The sequence below is a fragment of the Hemicordylus capensis genome, chromosome 4, assembly GCF_027244095.1.
Source record: "Hemicordylus capensis ecotype Gifberg chromosome 4, rHemCap1.1.pri, whole genome shotgun sequence".
In the NCBI taxonomy this organism is placed as follows: Eukaryota; Metazoa; Chordata; class Lepidosauria; order Squamata; family Cordylidae; genus Hemicordylus; species Hemicordylus capensis.
Genome location: NC_069660.1, coordinates 258,414,160 through 258,427,962, shown reverse-complemented (window position 1 = coordinate 258,427,962; position 13,803 = coordinate 258,414,160). Strand labels below are relative to the sequence as shown.

Genomic DNA, 13,803 nt, shown 5'->3' with positions numbered 1-13,803 from the left:
TCTGAATTCATATTCTTAAACCCATTTCTGAGAATCATGCTTTTCTACCTCTCTCATTCCTTGGACTCTCTGCTACAACTGGAAACTGGATTTTTAAGAAACAAAAACAAAACTGCATCATTGTGGCATTTGAAAAAGGAAAAAAAAGAGAGCCTACCTGTATAATTGATGTTCATTAGCATTCTGAGCTCTAGCAATGTAATAGTGGTTCAAAAGGAACCATTTGGAATGTTCCTCCTGTAATACAGAATCATCAAGAGCATATTCCCTTCATGCACCACCTCATTGTATAATCAGATTCTGTAAGACCTATGAAAATGCAGATAACTAGTCTGCTTGATCTACATATTAGATTACAGGCTATTATCATCATCCTATTCCTTGGGAACAGAATAAATATAAGATACTAAATGTCACTCTCCGACTATGTAATGCATTACCCCCCATTATCTATCATTTGCAACATATTACTGACTTGTGCATACTGTAGAATTTTATTTTATGTTCACTTATGCAGAAGGCAACAAACTAACACAACCAATCTAATTTTGTGGCTGTGGCATCCCTTCTTCTGTGTTCTCTGTAATTCTTTCTGTAGTCCTTGAGATGGCAAACAATACCTTCATTTGTGCGAGTTTTCCATGAGGTTGAAGATCTGAAGAATATGAGACAATTAACAGGTCGCTCCTTTAAATGTCTGGCAAGGAAAGGAAATTTGGGAGAGGGTAGGCGGATGGATTGGAATGCTTAGAGTAAAGGCTAGCACTGATCACCAGCCCTACATTAAAACTGGAAGTGTCACTGTTCTTCAGATACCATGTGGTATAATGGGGAAGGACCATAACTCTGTGGAAGAGTATCTGCTTTGGATGCAGAAGGTCCCAGTTTCAATCCTGGCATCTACAGGTAGGGCTGAAACCCTGGAGAGCTGATGCCAGTCAGAGCAGATAGATGGACCACTGGTCTGGCTTAGTATAAGGCAGCTGCCTATGTAGAGTGTTGCTAGTTGCCCTCAAGTGTTGCAGGAACTCATAGTGAGGATGGGCTTCTTAGACGGCAGGCAAAATAATAGTACTTCCAAGAGTAAACACAGAGATAACATCTCTCTGTAGCCTCAGAGTCTTCCCCTTCCAGGTGACAGACCTTGAACTAAGCTCCTGGACCTTGTTTCACTTCATCTTTAGTCCCATGCTCTTTGCCCATCACCCACATTTTTCTACCAAAAATGTCAGTGGTGTTTGGAAAATGTCACTTCATCAAAAAGCTATTATTCAGTAGGCCCTTAGGACCATTATGTTTCCTGTCTCTAGTTTTACACACTATCTCTCAAGCTCTCACTGATAAATGTGTATTTCATTCCATGTTATCATGGAAAATTGGAGTATAAAAGGAGGTTTTCACTATGATTAGTTGCTCTTCAATAAATGTCCAATTGCAGCTCTGTTGGCAGGATTATCAGGTCACTTTTCACTTAATTACATCTGTAGCAATTTGATGGCTCGATAAATAATGCCCACATAGGGGGCAAGTACAGTAATGCAGCCAAGCTTTGTGCAGAATTAATACTGAACTCTGATAAGAATTCTTAATAGCTAAAGTGATAAAAATGCAAAGGGAGCTATAAACTTAGCTGATTTAAACAATTCAAGTAATTTAAGACTTCTCAGTAAAACTCAGGGAGGATACTGAAGCAATTAAAGAGGACACTGAAGATCAGGAAACTATTCTGTGCAAAACAAGCAAATGTCTGCTTTGCTGCTCAGAAATAGCATTGCAGTGATGCAAAACTATATAAGTATTTTTAATGTCTAAAATTAGTATCTTATACAGTATGTGACTCCCACGAGAGTTTCATAATTCATGACTATTTCCCCCTGCTTAAACAGATATCTTGTATTCTCCTGTTTCCAGTGTTTCATTTTGGGATTCTACTGCAAACATATTCCTTAATCAATTTTTGTGCCTTTCAATCCAACATCTCAGTAGTATAGTTCATGCAGGTGACTGAAATGCCATTTGTTTGTTAATGACAGTGGCTGGCATCCTAACAGATGAAACACACAAGCAGAGAGAGACTGCAAGGACACAAAAGGGGCTAGCATGCAACTCCACCAGACCCTTTAGATGCACACTGTTGCACAAGCAGGCAAGGTTTTCCAGCTCTGCCCTTGTTCTGGAAATACTTCTTAAGAAAGGAAGCTGAGGGTCAGCGATGCATTTCCTCTTACAGAGAGCTTCTGAAGTGTAGGCATTACTGAGCAGTTCCACCTGCTTGCACAGCAGTGTGCACATAGAAGGACATGGGGAGTAGCATGCAGGTGCCTGTTGTGTCCCTCCTTACACATGCACTTCCTTAGTTAGGATGGCAACTTTTCCCCCCACTTCTGTGATTGAAAAAGTAGTACTTTAAGCTTCACTTAATCTTGGTTGACATCCTGACCAAATAACTCAATGGAAGAGCCTACTGAAATTAAGTACTCCTTTAGAGTAACTCCTGACTGGAGTCGTGCTATTGAGTAACTTGGTCTGGATGTCAGCCACTGAGTCTTAATTAAGGTTCAGTTGGTTATAATTTTAAGAAATTGAAATAAATTATTTTGTGGTGTGTAAAAATACAAAGCTTTCTAAACACTCAAATTGTTTTAATTTTGTTTAAAATGCCTTGATTCTTGTGGATTAAGAAAATAGATTACCAAAGCAAATCACGCCTCAAGTTGAACTTTAAGGAGGAGGTAGATTTAATTGAGAAGACACAATCAATTTAGTATTGCAATATAAGTGAAAACCTATACACTACCAAGCAAGTAAAAATAACTTAGGGCATTATTAAACTGAAGTTAAGCACCTCAACTGAACCTGCAGTTCAATTCAATGGGACATAAAAACACAATCTTCTCTCCCTGAAATCAGTGCTGTCCACTGAAATCAATGGAACATAAGTGCTTACTCTGGGCTTATTCACATTTTTGTCAAAATAAGATTCTAACACTCAGTTTCTAGGGATAATTGACACTTAATTTACAGTCCTTAGGCTCAGGCCTTAAGACTTATAAATACCTGGTTATTGAAAAGATTACTGTGCTTTCCCTGTGACTGCACCTTGATCACAGATATTGCTGTCTTCTAGAAAGCACTTTTGTAATACCTTGAAGTATACATAAGACAGCAAAACATGCAGCATTCAGTTTGTCTAGTTTCCTCTTTTTCCTATTCTTCCTCTTCTACCATAAACAGAAGCCCTATCCAGCAGGGATATAGTTTTCCTCTCATTTGGGTTCTGTGTTTGTCCTTGAAGCGTGTCATGTTAAATGCCCCCTGTACAGCAATCTTCATCTGAAGGATTAATTTAATAAGTGTTATCTGACTTGGCTTGTATCTGTTTTTGTAAAGCTCCCTTTGTACATATGAGAGCATTTAAAATGTACATTTAATCAATATGTTTACCTTGCAACAAACCACTGCATTTGTAAAAAGGGCTACTAGCAGAGAGGTCTGTTGATAGGCTCTTTTGCTTCCAAAAAGAAAGGCTCTTTTGCTTCCATTTCTGCATTTTCTTTGCTATCTCCCCCCCCCATCCCAGCTGATTTAATGGATGCCTAATTTCCACACATTACAACAGAGATAACTTCATTAGAAAGCATCAAATGTATTCCAATCAATCTTTATTTTGGTCTTAGACCAGCATAAGAACAATTTTAAGAAGATGGGGGGAAAGACATAAGATACAGGCAAGGGAAATACAATATAAGATATAAAACGACTGTTATGGAGCTATATAAGCATAGGGTAGTAGTGAGGTGGAAGTAAATTTAAAAATATGGGAGAGAAGTCTAGATCTTAGTAAGCAGTAGGCCAGAAGGGCTCAACATATAAAAGTGCCTTAAAATAGTTAAAAATAATTATTGGTGTTTAAAAGTACATAGAAAAGATTATTTTATTTATTAATTAAATTTATACCCCGCCCAAACTTACGTCTCTGGGCGGCGATTAAAAGTAAGTAATTAAAGGAGGTTACAGTAGCTTATGTGAAAGCAGAGGCTGAGACTGGATTTATGTAGGCTCAGCCCTCAGTCCCTCTAGGTGGAAGCTGTCGGGGCCCTACGGATTCTGTATGCTGCAGCACAGAACTTTGCAGTGTTGTGCGTGATGGTGCGGTCTTCATCCAAGAGCAGCAGCAAGGTATAAAAATTGCCTTTCAGTCAGGATGCCTGTCGAGTACTGGTGAGATAAGTTTGGCACAGCTACCTCTTTAGAAGGGGCTGAAGAGAACATGCGCTTTGGTTTCAATCTGCCCTGTTTTGCAAGGACATAGTCTCTCTGCAAGTAGGATCTCCCTGAACCTGCCTTCTGGGATTTCCTGTAGTGACAGATAAGCGACGTAAGAGAGGAGGTATCTCAGACTTTCCAATGTGGGGAAGTTTGGGACCCTGCATAGGTCTGTTGGGCGTTCTATGCCCATTATATCAAATGTCTTTGCTAGTTGAAGCCACAGTGGAGCATAGGAGGAGATGAGAACACTACACAGAGAAATACAAGAACTTTGTGGGGACAAAAAGAGAAGTGGCCATGGCTCTGTTAAACGTAACGCTGCAGGAACTTCTGGGTAAATAGTGAGTGGTCATTCAGAGTTGGAAATAAATTGCTTGTTTAATAGTCTGGAAGAGGTGACACACAGGGCAACCTTCCCCCCCTCACCCCCCAAAATCCACCTGTTTGCAACTTTTCACCTCCCTCTGGGATAACTGTTCCAGAATTTATGTTGCCCCTGAAATCCCTTGAGATGACATGGCCTGCTTTTAAGACAACATTTGACATGAGCATAGAGACATGGTCTTGACTCAAAACATTCTCATTCAGGAGTTCTGAGATGATTAGGTTTGTTGTGACAAGGAGGTCACACAAACCCTACTTTAAAAGTATTCATAAGCATGCAGAAGAGAGAGACTTCGAGTCAATGCCTCAAAGAGTGACATTTCACAATTGAAACTTGTTATGCTCTGTGAATCTTTTGGAATGTTACTCTATTAAAATAGTTCATAGCATCTTTTGAGATTTGCCCTGCTTTTTATGGCATTTAAGTGACTTCAGCAGGTGACAGTTCTGGGTGAATATGTGCTGAACAGCTAGAACTGCTTTCTTTTGAGATGTGTGGGTATGTGAAATCCATTGCAGAAGCAGCTACCACAAACTGGAAATGTGGTGAGTGAAAATTATGATGTGCATATTGTTATCCCAGCATAATTGTGTTTCTTAAATAAAACAGGTTGGGGGGGGGGACTAGGGAGAGAGGAATAATGGTGGTGCTGGTTCTGGCTCCAGGGGCCAAAATAATGATTTTGGCTTCAGGGGCCTTGGAAAAGAAATCCCAAAATATATATAATATAGACATCTCGGTGAACAATGAGCTCTGTGTGTGTACACACATACATTCATACATATGAATGAGGAGAAGTTGCACATACTGTAAGGTATGCAGGCTTAAGGGCATAAAGGTAAGCACCAAAATTTTGAATTCTCCGAAAGCAAATAAGCCATCAGTGTACCCACATTTGCACAGGAAGAATTGGATCTCCTCTGTGTTTTTCTATCAATAAATGAACTGCTACATTCTGTGCTAACTGAAGTTTCCAAACCATACGTAAGGACAGCCCAATAAACACAATTGCCAGTGAACGGAGAATGGAAACCAGGTACTGAGGAGATGTTCTAGTCATCTCACCAGTTGAAGCTCATATGTTAATGGAACTGCTCCGGGTTGATTGGTGAACACCCTTAAATGCTTTCGGGCTTTGTGTGGGGAATCAGCGAGCTGGGATGGATCAGTTCCACATCAGAACAATTTTTGTGCAAAGTTCTGGGGTACAGCAGAAAAAGAGAATTGACTAAAGCAATATTTAATACTAAAAACATGTTACAGATATTAACTAGATAACTGCAAAGAAGCAATCTAGCTTCGTGTCTAATTTAAATGACTTCCTGGCTGGCTAGAGAAAAGGAGGCTTTAGAGAAACAGGTTTTTTGATTTTTGAAGAGCAGGGATAGGGAGAGCCCAGAGGGGTGCAGTGATTATTATACAACCGCATACAACCTTTAGTAGCGATTGGACCCTCGTGTCATCCAAAGGACCTCTTTCCTCAGGGATGGAACCAGACCATAGCGGATAACCAAAGCAGCTCGGAGGTAGGGCAGAAAGGGTAAATCCAAAAGGTGTCTATTTTTGTGCACCCAGCTTCTTGTAGCAGTGAGGCAAGCTGGGTAGATCAAGCTAGCAAGGAAGGCTGATCTGGAGGCTGGAAGCATGAATGGCACTATGAGTAGGACACGGCCTGGTGTAGTGGAGGGTGTTAAATCTGTCGCCCAGACATATAGAGACCAAATGAAACACACTGGTTCAAGAAACCAGGCCTAGTTTAGCCCCAAATGGGCCCTGAGGCAAAATACTGCCTGTTCCTTCTTCCTGAGAAGGGAAATAAATGATCCATTGTCTTTGTTTTCTGTGCTTGAGTAAAACACAGTGGTATGATCATGTCAGGACGATATCTCTCGGGTCAGAAGGACCTGGTAAACCAATCAGTAACTTTAATGAGAGCACCTCTGAGTTCCTATTGCCCACTTAGCTCTCTTGTGATGGGAAAGGGAGTTGCGTTTGCAATGCATTATCTGATAGGGATGTGCATGAACCTGTTTGGAGGCCTTTTACGGGCCTCCAAACAGGTTCAAACATGGGGCTGGTTCGAAGGCCTCGTGGGTTGGCGCTTTAAGGGCGGGGGAGGGTGCACTCACCTCTCCCCCCGCTCCCCCCCCCGCCACCAGCACCGTTTGTTCCTAAAAACCTTCAGGGCGGCAGCGTACCTCCCTGCCCCATTTCCCCCCTCGGTCGGAAGTGGCTGGAAATATCGGGTGCATGTGCATCTGTTGTGTGCATGTGCATGCCCGTCTGACGTGCACATGCCCACCCAGTACTTCCGGCCGATGAGGGCAACGTGGTGGCAGGGAGGAACACTGCCGCCCTGAAGGTTTTAAGGAACAAATGGTGCTGGCGGTGGAAAAGCGGTGAGAGGGGTGAGTGCACCCTCCCCCACCCTTAAAGAGGCACTCCCACCACCTTTGAACCACGGAGGCAGGGTTCCATGCACATCCCTATTATCTGACTTTCCTGCTGAAGTGATTAGTATTCGTATTGTTTAAGGCAACTGCAGAGGAGGGGGAAGTAAAGGGTCAATCTTCTGATAGAAAGACCTTGAGCGTGGGGCTAATGCGAAAGCTAACTCCAGTCTACTTAGATGTTCCCTAATGGAGGGAAAGATGCGAGGCTAATCCCCTTTCAATTCACTTGGCAGCTGTTGAATCTGGGGGCGACCGTCCCACTGCCTGCTAAGAGACCTGTTCCCAATATGCTAACAAATGGGGAGCCCACAATCCCGTGAGACTCCTGATCATGTTAAGAGTCAGGGTATCCATATTGAATGTGTGTACTTGAGTTTGGGGACCAGGGATAGATTGGGACTTCTGTTGGTGTACCGATCGCTCCGCTGCCCAGAGGAATCCCTTACTGAGCTCATGGACTAGGTCGCGGAACTCGCGTTGGATTCTCCCAGACTCTTGGTGCTGGGGGACATCAATGTTCATTTTGGGACCAATCTGTCCGGGGTAGCTCAGGAGTTCATAGCGGCCATGACAACTATGGGCCTATCCCAAGTGGTCTCTGGACCGACGCATATTGTAAGTCACACGCTTGATTTGGTATTTTACTCTGATCAGGGTGGTGTTCTGTGGGTGGGGACTCCTGTGGTTTCCCCATTGTCATGGACGGACCACCATCTGGTTAAGGTTGGACGTACAGCCACTTCCCACCTCCGCAGGGGCACAGGGCCCATTAGAATGGTCCGCCCAAAGAGGTTATTGGATCCATTAAGATTCCAAGAAGGGATTTAATGTTGGCTTTGCTGGTGATCCTGTTGATGCCCTGGTTGAGAATTGGAACAACTTGCTCACCAGGGCAGTAGACACAATTGCTCCCAAGCATCCCCTCTGACCCGCTTCATATTTGGCCCCTTGGTATACAGAAGATCTATGGGGACTGAAACGGCAAGGTAGGCGACTGGAGCGCAGCTGGAGGAAGACTCGACTCGAATCTGACAGATTGCGACATAGAGCACATCTAAAGATCTATGCTCAAGCAATATGTGCGGCAAAGTGGTGGTTCTTTTCTGCCCGTATTGCCTCTGCGAATTCACGTCCAGCAGAGTTGTTCAGGGTTGTGAGGGGATTAGTATCTGCCCCCGCTCCCTTGAACCAGAATTTGGAGTCATCAGTTACCCGCTGTGATGTGTTTAAAGAGTTTTTCACAGATAAAATATCTCGGTTTCGGGCCAACCTAGATGGAGACTTCACAATTAATTTGGTGTCTGAGCTGGAGGTGCCCAACGACTCCTCTTATGTGATCCGACTGGATCGGTTTCAGTTTGTGACTCCTGAGGATGTGGACAAGCTGCTTGGAGCAGTGAGGCCTACTCTTGACCCTTGTCCAACATGGCTTGTTCGATCTAGCAGAGAGGTTGCTGTTGTAAACAGCCTGGTGGAAATCATAAATGCTTCTCTGAGGGAGGGCAGGATGCCTCCTTGTCTTAAGGAGGCAATCATTAGACCTCTTCTAAAGAAGCCTGCATTCGATCCCTCAGAGTTGAGCAATTATAGGCCTGTTTCCAAACTCCCATGGCCGGGCAAGGTAATTGAGAGGGTGGTGGCCTCTCAGCTCCAGGAGGTCTTGGAGGAAACTGATTATCTAGACCCATTTCAAACTGGTTTTCGGGTGGGCTGCGGGGTGGAGACTGTTTCTGTTGGCCTGATGGATGATCTCCAATTGGCAATTGACAGAGGAAGTGTGACTCTGTTGGTCCTCTTGGATCTCTTGGTGGCTTTCGATACTATCGACCATAGTATCCTTCTGGAACATCTGAGAGTGTTGGGGGTGGGAGGCACTGTTTTACAGTGGTTCCGCTGCTACCTCTTGGACAGATTCCAGATGGTGTTGATTGGAGACTGTTGCTCTTCAAAATCTGAGCTTAAGTATGGTGTCCCTCAAGGCTCCATACTTTCTCCAATCCTTTTTAACATCTACATGAAACCACTGGGAGAGATCATCAGGGGATTTGGAGCTGGGTGTTACCAGTACGCTGATGACACTCAGATCTACTTCTCCATGTCAACTTCTTCAGGAGCTGGCATATCCTCCCTAAATGCCTGACTGGAAGCAGTAATGAGCTGGATGAGGGAGAACAAACTGAAGCTGAATCCAGATAAGATGGAGGTACTTATTGTGCGGGGTCAGAACTCTAGAGATGATTTTGATCTGCCTGTTCTAGATGGGGTCACACTTCCCCAAAAGGAACAGGTTTGTAGTCTGGGAGTACTTCTGGATTCATACCTCTCCCTGGTTTCTCAGGTTGAGGTGGTGGCAGGGGTGCTTTCTATCAGTTTCAGCTGATACGCCAGCTGTGCCCGTTTCTCGAGATCAATGACCTCAAAACTGTGGTACATCTGTTGGTGATCTCCAGACTTGACTTTTGTAATGCACTCTACGTGGGCCTGTCTTTGTACGTAGTCTGGAAATTTCAGTTGGTTCAGAACGCGGCAGCCAGGTTGGTCTCTGGGTCATCTCGGACAGACCATGTTACTCCTTTACTGATGGAGTTACACTGGATGCCAATAGGTTTCCGGACAAAATACAAAGTGCTTGTTATAACTTACAAAGCCCTAAACGGCTTAGGCCCTGGGTATCTAAGAGAGTGTCTTCCTCGTTATGAGCCCCGCTGCCCATTTAGGTCATCTGAGGAGGTCCATCTCCAGTTACCACCAACTCGTTTCGGTGGCCACACAGATATGTGCCTTCTCGGTCGCTGCCCCGAGATTGTGGAATGCGCTCCCTGCTGAGATACGATCCTCCCCATCTCTGGCAATTTTCAAAAAACACCTGAAAACCCATCTTTTCACCCAAGCTTTGTCAGCTTCCTAAATTTTGGGGGTTTTAATATCTGGTTTATTTTAAAATTAAAAACCTGATTTTGGGATTTTAATCACTGTAATAGTTTAATTGTTGTTTAAAAATGTTTTTAAATTGTTAATTGTTATGTTGTTTTATAATTTGTTTTAGCTCTTTGCTGTTTTAGTGGTTTGTTTTAATTATAAACCAACCTGAGCCATTTTGGAAGGGCGGTATAGAAATCAAATCAAATCAATAAATAAGAGTGGGAGCTATAAGCCTGTAGTTCCAGACATAAGCAGAGAGGCTCCTGGGAGCCTGCAGAATAGCAGTGCTGGCAACACATATAAGGCACTTCTGGTTAGAACTGCTATCTGTGAATCAAGTAGCAAAGAGGATACCATAGACAGGCTTCCTTCCTTTTGGCTGTATATATTTGATACACATATATGAAGTCTTGCTTTATGTGCTTAGTAGGGATGTGCACGGAACTGCGGTGGGGAGGCTCGAAGGAGGCGGGGCTGCTGCTGCTTTAAGAGCAGGGGAGGGTACACTTATCCCTTCTGCTGCTTTCCCCCACCGGCGTCTGTTTTCGTAAAAACCCATTGGGGCGGCAGCCTACCTCCCTGCCACCCCATTGTCCAGATATAACTGGAAGTCTCCGACGTGCCGGCTTCGTGCACATCCCTAGTGCTTAGTACTGATTCAAGAATGGTGAATACCTTTAGACAATCACCTTTATACTTTGTATGTGCTCCAGTGCTGGATGTGGTGGTATAAAAGCAGTGACTGATTTCTAGATAGCTTTTTGAGGGGCTTAAATGAGGATTTGAGGAGAATATGTCTAGATTCAACAGTATCAAAAAGTAAACATCATGTGCCTTCATTTCATTTTCTCATTATATTTACTGCTCACTTTGTTTATGCAATTTTATTCTGTAGTGTGTCCATGATGCATTTGGTGAAATAGATTGGTTAGGAACGACAATTTACAGTGCCAGATAACATTCTGACTGATATGCTAATTAACACTACACAGCCCTCAAGGACCTACTTCTGGGTCACATGGTGTGCTTCAGGAAGAAGCGGGGAATTGGTGAAAACATGCCTCCTTGCTTCAGAAGTGGGAATGCACTTTTTTTAACCAGCACATGCGCTATATTGTTTAGGAAGCTGGCTTCTGTCCACGCACTTCTGTTCTGGAATTTGAACTATTTATTGTAGAATAATTCTGTTATTTTATTTATAATTTAACTGGCATCTTCTTGAACTGTTGGTACCGACTTAGACAAACCTGACATAGTTGTTTTCCATTGTGATTATTGTTTTGTGACCCATAAACTTCACTTATTTCTGACTAGAATTTTGCTTTTCTTCAGCATTTTAAAGTTCTCTCTCTCTCTCTCTCCCCCTCCCCTTTCCAACGCCCATACCCATTTTCTTTCAGGGAGTATCTTGGGAAACAGCTACAGTCAGAACAGCCTCAAACAGCCACAGCACGAAGCTGAGATGCTACTTTGGTGGGTTTAACTGGAGTTACAGTAGTGACCTTGAAGTGCGATGTGATTGCAATCCTCACTGCCTGCCCTGCTATTGTGTAGATTTCTTCTTGATTATTCTTCCAGTATTGCTGCCTGGAGTAAAACTTCATGTCTAGTGAACAGGTTTCTGAGTTTGCTAGCTGATGTCCTTCTGTATTGTGAAAATATGCAAGAAATATAGCTGATATATATTGCCTTTATTATATGTATTTATTGTCTCCAAATATGACAAAGCATTAAAGAATAATCATTCCATATCATTAATTGCCTCAATGTTGCCTGTTGTTCTCCACTTGTTCTTAATTGTTTACTTTGCAAAATCCCTGATCAAGTAATTTTTTCAGCAGAGCGATTCTTAAAGCTGTATGAAAATTAAGCTGTAAGACCAATTCGTCAACCTTGCTGAGCAGTTAATATCTGTGAAATATTATTAATAAATTGACAAACAAGAACTTGTCTGTCTTAAATTTTAAAAAAGGTTGCCTTCCCTAGTTAGTGATAATCCACAGCTCCTTTGTACTTGGTGGTAATTGCTTAAAGCTAGAATGTGATTAATTCTGTAAGTAAGGAAAGTGAGGTTTGTGTTTCTCCCAGCTGAAGCTTAAGTTTAATTTATTAGCATAATATTTTACTCAATATTACCTTGTTTGCGGATCACATATGTGACATGTAGCACAAAACAACAGCAGAAGAATTTATCAGCTTCATAGAATTAAGGAAAAGAGTGTGTTCCTCATTTTTCTGGAACTCACTATTATCTTCAGCCTTGCTATGATCTTGGAACTTTCAATAGATTAGGCCAGGCAAGTTAGCAGGCCATGGGGCTATACTTAACTTGTCAATGTTTTCTGTTTTGCTCCCCAATTCTGCAGTGATAAGGCTAGTGGCTGGTGTGCCAACTAATGAAGTGGGTAACAAAGAGCGGGGACATGACAGGAGCCCTTGTGCAATTCTCCCATTCCCCCCACGAACCATTGCACTAGTCCACAATAATTATTGGACTTCCAGAGCCCCCCATGCTCCGGAAGGGCTCTTTAAAATCGGGAATGCATTGCTGTCCCTCAGAGAACAGGGGAGTTGCATGAGGGCTCCTGTTGCATCCCCACCGTCCTTTAAAGCACACATGTTTCATTAGGATATCAGCCACTGAATATAGTCCAGTGGAGTTTAGCACTTCTGAGTCCAATTAATTTAAATGGGGAAAATTTAAGTGCATGCTCAACTCTTCTATTTAAATAGATGTGATGGTTTTCATCCCTGTAAAGGATATACATATAATGTGGTTTTGCTCAATATGGAAGAGTATGCTCCAGAATATCTTCCCCTTGCTTTATTAGCTGCACTGCTCATCTTTTAAGAAGGTCTTTTTCAATTAAATTGTGTCAAGACCTTCATGCTCGTTACGCAAGAAGTGTTCTTATTCGCTTTGCAAAATTATTCCTTTAATTCCCTTAAAGGTTTACAACAGGGGTGTCAAACATACAGCCTGTGAGTAGGATCTGGCCCCCAGAACTCAGATGTCCGGCTGATGAGCAAGGGTTAGCAAACTGAGCAGCTGTCACATTTCTCCCCCCACTCTGCTGCTCCCAAAGTGGCAACATTTCCTTCTACTTGCCTCAGCTTGCTTGCTTGCTTGCCGCCACTTGCTGCTCTCAGCACTGGTATTTCTCTCTCCCATGCGTGCCAAAGCTGTGGCATTTCTCCAATTTGCCATGTCTTGTTTGCTTGCTTCCACCCCCACCACCACCCTCCCCCCGCCACATCATCAGAGTGCTGAGAGAATAGGAGGAGGAGGAAGACAAAAGGTGTCATGAGATGCCCTCTCCTAGCACAAGTGGGTGGAGGACAAGGGAGGGGAAGGGGAGGAAAGAAGAGAATTGGGGGGAGGAGAAGAAAAGAGGAAGACTGAGGGTGGTGTCAAGCACCCTCTCCAAACACCACTGAGTGGAGGATAAAGGGGGAATGGGAGGAAGCAGGAGAGAGAGAAAAGAAGGAGGGGGAGGAAGATGGCATGAGGCAAGCATCCACGGAGGAAGAACAGACCTATATAACCTTTAGTTCTATTTTTCTGTGGCCCCCAGAGGTGGATTTGAAACAAATCCGGCCCACCACCTGATTAGGTTTGACACCCCTAGTTTACAAGATAGAGTTTGTGCACACAACCATGAGAGGGTGGGAAGTGCAGGCAGGGGGAAGGCAAGGATGAGCCTACTTTCCCACAGACAATCACTGGAAAATGAGCCCCAGCCTCGAGGAATCCCTAAACGTACTGTGCAAGAA

General features: G+C 43.3%; 1 protein-coding gene across 3 annotated transcripts in view; it reads left to right on the top strand.

Annotated features, from left to right (window-relative positions):
- The window catches only part of ATP6V1H (ATPase H+ transporting V1 subunit H), a 67,504-nt gene extending 55,721 nt beyond the window's left edge, over window positions 1-11,783 (top strand). For all 3 annotated transcript variants that reach the window (XM_053248914.1, XM_053248913.1, XM_053248912.1), the window contains one exon: window positions 11,430-11,783. In XM_053248914.1, the coding sequence (XP_053104889.1) occupies window positions 11,430-11,490 (61 nt within the window). In that variant the 3' untranslated portion in view covers window positions 11,491-11,783. The remainder of the gene's footprint in view (window positions 1-11,429) is intronic.
- The last annotated feature ends 2,020 nt before the right edge of the window (window positions 11,784-13,803 follow it).